Source organism: Malurus melanocephalus, unplaced genomic scaffold (genome assembly GCF_030028575.1).
Source record: "Malurus melanocephalus ecotype Western Australia unplaced genomic scaffold, MMel_1.1 scaffold_284, whole genome shotgun sequence".
Lineage (NCBI taxonomy): Eukaryota > Metazoa > Chordata > Aves > Passeriformes > Maluridae > Malurus > Malurus melanocephalus.
The window spans coordinates 158,435-164,566 of record NW_026623516.1 but is presented as its reverse complement, the minus strand read 5'-3'; the positions used below and the strand labels follow the sequence as shown (position 1 = coordinate 164,566).

The 6,132-nt window shown below is 47.5% G+C and overlaps 1 protein-coding gene across 4 annotated transcripts in view; it reads left to right on the top strand.

The window, feature by feature from the left end:
• Window positions 1-4,447: 4,447 nt before the first annotated feature.
• TP63 (tumor protein p63) overlaps window positions 4,448-6,132 on the top strand; it is a 67,509-nt gene continuing 65,824 nt past the window's right edge. For 2 of the 4 annotated variants that reach the window (XM_057376616.1, XM_057376618.1), the window contains exon 1: window positions 4,449-4,649. In XM_057376616.1, the coding sequence (XP_057232599.1) occupies window positions 4,608-4,649 (42 nt within the window). In that variant the 5' untranslated portion in view covers window positions 4,449-4,607. Of the gene's footprint in view, window positions 4,650-6,132 lie in introns of all 4 variants that reach the window. The other 2 variants (XM_057376615.1, XM_057376617.1) reach the window with 2 other exon arrangements.

Sequence of the window (6,132 nt, the reverse complement as noted above, 5' to 3'; positions counted from 1 at the left end):
CTCTGTGTGAGTTGTTAAGAAGGGAGGTTGATTTTTGCATTTTTGMAAGTCTTTTCTTTTTGCTCTTTAGCCTGGCTTCCTGCTATTGCAGAGTACRCATCTGTCCCTGTAAGGTCTTCAATGGAAAGATTGTCAAAACCAATTGGGAAAGGCTTGTTTTTTGAGCATTCAGCAGTTATTCAGAGGTAACAGAAAAAAAAATCCACCAAAAACTATGTTCTGTTTTCCTTCCTCCTCCTGTTATCTCAGTCCTAATTTGTAAACATTTCTGTGTTAAGTGAATGTCACAGTCTGTGGTGACGCGGTCGATCCAGATGCTATTTTTATACGAGTGGAGAGGTCTGAGCAGATTTTTTTTCTGTGATCTGCAGGAAATTCTGCATGAACCGCCTAAAACACAGGCAGGTGTGCATGCACACCCCTTCTACATGAAATTACACAATCTCCAATTAACGCTGCAGCTGTAGCAATGACATTTTTAATCGTCACAGTTTTGCGCACTTGCCTTGCGACCAGGAAGCGTTATTGAGAACTTGCACAAGGTACTGGTGAGAGGGTCCAGGATGGGCCATGTAAGAGCACAGGGAAAGTGCATTCAAATAAAGWAGTGCAATCAGCAGTTTGACTTGGCCGACAGCTCATTTTGGAAACTTGGGGGTCTTGTTTGCATTTTATTTTGTTCTTTGGCATAYCAGCAGGAGCCACAAAGCATTGCCAGAAGCTTTCTAAAATGTCTGAGTCAGACCTGGGAGGGTTGCAGCTGAAACTTTCAAATCTAASTAGCAATTATTATTTTTAGTTTCCTACAGTATTGGAGGTAAATTACTTTAGAAGACTTCCTTTCCTGAGGCTGAGATACTTTTTTTTAATTTTAATTTCAATCAAACTAAGCATCCAGAGCCTAAGTGTCAGGCTTTTCTTTTGATGATTTGAGTTGATTTCTTTGTTTTCTTCTTTATTCTTTTTCTGTTTTGAGTTGTAGAGAGCTTGTTGGACTAGAAAATTAGAGTTAAACCTTGTTCATCTGGCCTGAGCATGAAGTAATTCTTTTTAATGTGTGAAAGGAAGGCCTTTGCCTGAATCTGTTTGCTTTTTCTGATTAGGCTAATTGGTATGATAAGACATAATCTCTGTTTACAAAGATTGTCTTGCCATGACTTTAGACCATTACAGTTGATGTTTCCCTTGGAGACCTGTCCAGAAGGATCAGACAAATTGTAACTATCAATGTCCCATGGCTGAAAAGTGAGTGTGCAATCTGAAGAGGTGGGGGTGTCCTTCTGCTTTTATGACTCAGCCATTTAAGCACACAGTATTTCAGGAAATCACGTTTTCCGCTGGGTATTCCAGAGAGATGTTGCCTGGCTGCTGTTAGATGGTTGGAGGCTCATACGTGAAAATTTTTATCTGCAAAAGGACRGAGTCAGATGAGGGTCTTGGGAACTTTTCTTCCTCATGATAAGGTAGAAAGGTTCAAGCCTTTACTTTTCCCTTGTGCCACTGGTGCCAGTATGAATATCCAAGGCATGGCATCAGCCTGTGAGACAGGGAAGCATCTTATGAGGAGGGTGCATTTAGGTCTGAAGCCAGTGAAACAAAATTTGGATCTCTGTGGTGATGAGAGAGACATACTTGTGCCTGGGCTGCAGCAATATTGGTGGGCAGTGTCTGGGGAGWGCTCTGTTACCTCCTGCCACCCCTGCTGGGATGGTGGTGTCCTTCTTTGTGTCCCTTGTGGATGACTGATTTGCAAAAAGCCGCTTGTCCAGCATCTGCTTCGAGGTGACCACACAGGGTAATGCATCTGAAATAGTGAGCCAGGCCGGGGCTGTGTGTACAGAGGGCAGGGATTTGTGCTGACATGTCAATTTATTCATGCTATATACACCTCTCCTCGTGTTTGACATGCAGATCTCTTTGGATAAACTTCCAGGTATCTCTCTCTATCTGGGTGTTGCTTCACCCACAGCCACCTCCAGCCACCTGTGGGGCAGAGGATGGCAGCTACCTCACACAACAGTGCTGCATTAATGACCTGGAAAAGGAGGATCTTCTGAGCTTTGTAGCATAGCTATGAAAGGTTTTTGCAATGACCTGCTGAGGTTGGGAGATTTGTGTTTGTGCCTTCTCATCCTCTCCCCTTCCCTTCCACAGTTTAACTCATGGGCCAATATAAAAAAATTGACAGTATTTAGGGATCAAAATGGTCATCTGAGCACAGCGTATTTTTTCCTCACTGTCAGACAACAGAAAATCCACAGGTGGCTTCTTGCTTCRTGTCCAGCTCAGTGTAAGCRTTGCAGTGSTGCTGYAAAGGGMYCYGYTTGGCTAACGGTGCTGTGGCTGCTSYSTGCMAGCTCTGCCGGGATCTCCAGATTAGCACTGGTGTGGCTTTTTGGCTTGTGCCCATATTGGTGAGATCAGATAGGTACATCGGGCACAGCCCTGGTCTAAGATAGAGCTGGGGAAGATGGAGAGGATGGCAAGGGGCTGTGGCAATGGTTGAGTTGTTCCTGGGATGTAGGAAAGCTGCTGTGTGCTCAGCAGGCTCTTGCTGTACCTCAGGAGGGCTGAAGGTGTGTGTGGCCCCAGCCTGAGCTGGGGAATTGCTAGTGGTGCTGGGTGGGGAGGCTCTATGCCCCTCTGTGCAGCCTGTTCTGAGGCGCCTCCTTGCCCTGTGCCCAGTGAGGAGTTGGGAGATGCTCTGGAAATGCTTTGCAGCCCTTTGAGCTGTGCTTGCAGGGTGAGAGCTAAATCAGACCCCTATCCTGCTTCTTGTGGCAAGGGGCTCCTGCAGGGAAGGGAGGGCACTCCAATCCTCTCTTCTGTGTTCTTGTTTTGCTTCCTGCCTGAAGATGGTTTTGCCCCGTTTTATTGTGGCAGCCTTAAGAATATCCYGCGTGTCCGCAGCCTGGAATAGGCTGGTGAGCTTGCAGTGTTCTGTAATGTGCAGGGGGCTGCCGTGTGCCATGAAGGCAGCCCCAGAGCCGGCAGTCCCCGAGCAGCACAGCCCGCTGGCTCCCATCTCCCGGTGAGCCCCAGTGGCTCCCTGCGTGCCCAGAGAAGCCGGCCTGAAGCGATGCCCAGGGGCGAGGCGTGGCAGGAGCAGCGGCAGCTGCGGGGCACAAGCGGGGCTGCGGGAGCTGCTGAGGCCGTGTGTGGGTGTCAGCCCTGCCCAGGACCCTTCTCCCTCTCTGCCGAGCCCCTGTGGGTCGGTCGCTGTGTGTTCCCTGTTAGCGCTCGCAGTCCGCGCTCCGCGTTTCCTGACGGACAGATCCTYAAACAAAGTTGGGAGCGCTGTCATTAGGCTGGGCGGGCGGGCGGCCGCGCTCTGATCTGGATGTTTGGTTTCCTCTCTCCCCCCTGCCCAGCCCTTTGCAGAGGTGTTGTGTTTCTCCTGGCTCGCTGGCACTCCGGCAGCAGCTCCCTTTTGTTGTGCCGTGCATCCCGCTCCCCGGCGGGCGGCGATCCCCACGGGCTGTCCGGAGGGGTCGGGGCGCTGACCTTACACCACCCGCACGCTCCGGGGACTCCCTGGGGACACTGCCACAGCATAGGGGCTTTTGTCTGCTTGTCCAAAGTAAAATCACGGTGGGCATTTTTCCTGCAGATCTCGGCTAAGTGCTCTTCCTGTCTCTTTCAAAAAATTTGCCGTGGACATCATGTCCAGGTGGTTTTTATGGAGCGGTACCCAAAATTTCTCCCGTATATTAATTCAATACCATGAGTCCCTTTGGATGAATTGGGGCTTTTTACTTATTTTTTGATCATGCTGCAAGTTAGAAGCGAATGCAAAGGAGGGGGGAAAATGTAGCTGGAGTAATGCCTTGCAAATACAGGATCTGTTTGCTGTGAATGTGGAGGGGAGCGCACCGAAGACATATAATGTAGCTGAATTATGTGCATGAAACCAGTGACTGATTCTCAGAAAGCTTCTTGGGGGTTTTGCTCTAAATCTGCATGCAGCAGCAGCCAGATACTCGGCTGCATTACTGCACCACTGGTGTCGAGCACTGCATCTCGATTCCTTACTGAACGTTTTGGTCCTTGGTAGCAGCAAAGCCTGTGCCTGGAAAAAAATAACCCTGGAATCTTTGCAAAAAATAAATAAGTAGGAGAACTTTCTTGGAGCAGCTCCTTTAGAGTAACCCCACGGCTCTCTTTTGAGTTCCCAAACTTGTAGAAAAGTGACAGGGGAAAGTTATTGTTTCCTTTCTTTACCTTGTCTCTTTCTTTTTTTTTTTTCTTTTCTCTTTTTTTGGCCATTTCCCCCCCTTCCCTTCCCTTCCCTTTGCTTTTTAGAGATTGGTGATAAGGAATTCTAACTACTTAATGAGCTGGGAGAGGCCTCTCTCCATTGGAGTGGAGGACTCCAGGTGGCACTTTGACAGATTGGACAGGTAAGGCAGGAGAGCCCCACCTCCTCCTCCTTGCCTATAGTTAGGTATATAAGGGAAACTTCAATTATGCAGAGAGGCACACTCCGAGTCCTGTTATCTTCACAGTAGCATCACATATTTTTAGGGTCTTCTAGGGGGTGGGAGGTGTTTGTCAAAATCCTGGAGCCAGAAGAAAGAACAGCAGCGTTGATCAATTTGACTGCTAACATGTTGTACCTGGAAAACAATGCCCAGTCCCAGTATAGCGAGGTAAGGACTCTAGGTTTAAGCTATGGTRTCGCTAATGTATTTTTATTTTTAGTGAATACGTGCAATTTCTTCACCCCTGAAGTTAGGTGTGGAAAATACACTTGTTTTTGTGAGAGTTTTTAATTTTACAACGGGAAGTAGAATTTGCTGGGCTAAATATCTGAATGAGARTGAACGTTGAGTCTTTACATTTGTTTTGGGAACCCTGATCAGCCAAACATCATTTTCTTTCACTGGAGAAACGAGGCAAGGCAGTTGTTTATGGTGGGCAATGCGCACAGAATGCACTCCTGTAGGAGTCTAATGCTATCTGTGTTGACTGCATTAAAACTCTTTTAYGAGTCTTTTATTGCCAAAATTGCTGCTTGTGGTTAAAAGTGGATGGTATCTAGGAAATAACTAAAAATATGTTATAAAATCCCTTCTTAAGTTACTTTTTAAAGTAAAAGAATACGCAAACAAAGGTTCTCAGCTGCAAATGCTGCGCTAGCATCCACACCGATACCTCTTTTACTCAGTGCTGTTAATACCTTGCCTCATAACTAACAACAGCGAGGTATTTTGCACAGGGTGTTTGTATAAGCATATTGTATGAGGATGAATGTGTGTACAATGGAGGCATTTTGCTTTCCACAGCCYTTTGCACCTCATGGGCGTGAGCGGGACGCAAACTTCAGATGCAGCTTTGATTTCATTTTTTTTGAAATTATTTATTTAATTGCTTTTAACCAGCTGCATTGATGCTTTGTAAGGTGGCAGCGGAGAGAATTGCCACACGCTGTGCAAATCTTGGAGGAAGTTACCAGGGGTTGAGGGAGATCTAACGACAATATTGGTTTACATTCCAGCGGAGACAGCAGCTGTGTTGACACTTGCCAGAATGGCAAAGCAGCCAAAGCTCTGTCTGTGTGTGTGTGCGTGTGTGTATTCCTGGAGAAAAAGCTTCAAGTGGAGGGCACGAGGTACGAGCCCCAAAGCAGGGAGCAGCTCAGCACTTGGAAGAGAAAACAAAATAGAAATTGAAAGGCCGAGAGCAYGGCTAGGAGATGAGAGGGCTGGTGAGGAAAAGTGTGTTAAAGGTATACTCGAGGTGTGCACGCCAGGGACGGCGGGTTTGTGACTYGGGGAGAGCAAGGGTAAACTGAAACCAGTGAGCTCCCTCCGACTCTCTCTGCAGAGAGCCCAAACCCCCATGTGCGCGTGGTTCCTCTGCTGCCGCTGTGCAGGACACCCAAACGGGTGACTTCTTTTTTTTTCCCCCTAAGTTAATTATAAACTTTTAAATGTGGAGAGAGCACTTCTTGRAGTGTTTGCTTGGTGTTATTTGCTGCTATCTGATCAACTTTCGCTGAATAGCAGCGGTGGGGYTGTGGAGTCCCTATGGTTGACTGGCTGGGCTCATCTGTCAGAAGCGATGCGCTCAGGAGCGTTCTTGCTCTGCTTAAATGCCACTCATCACTGTTGCTGTCAGGAGAGGTTTTTA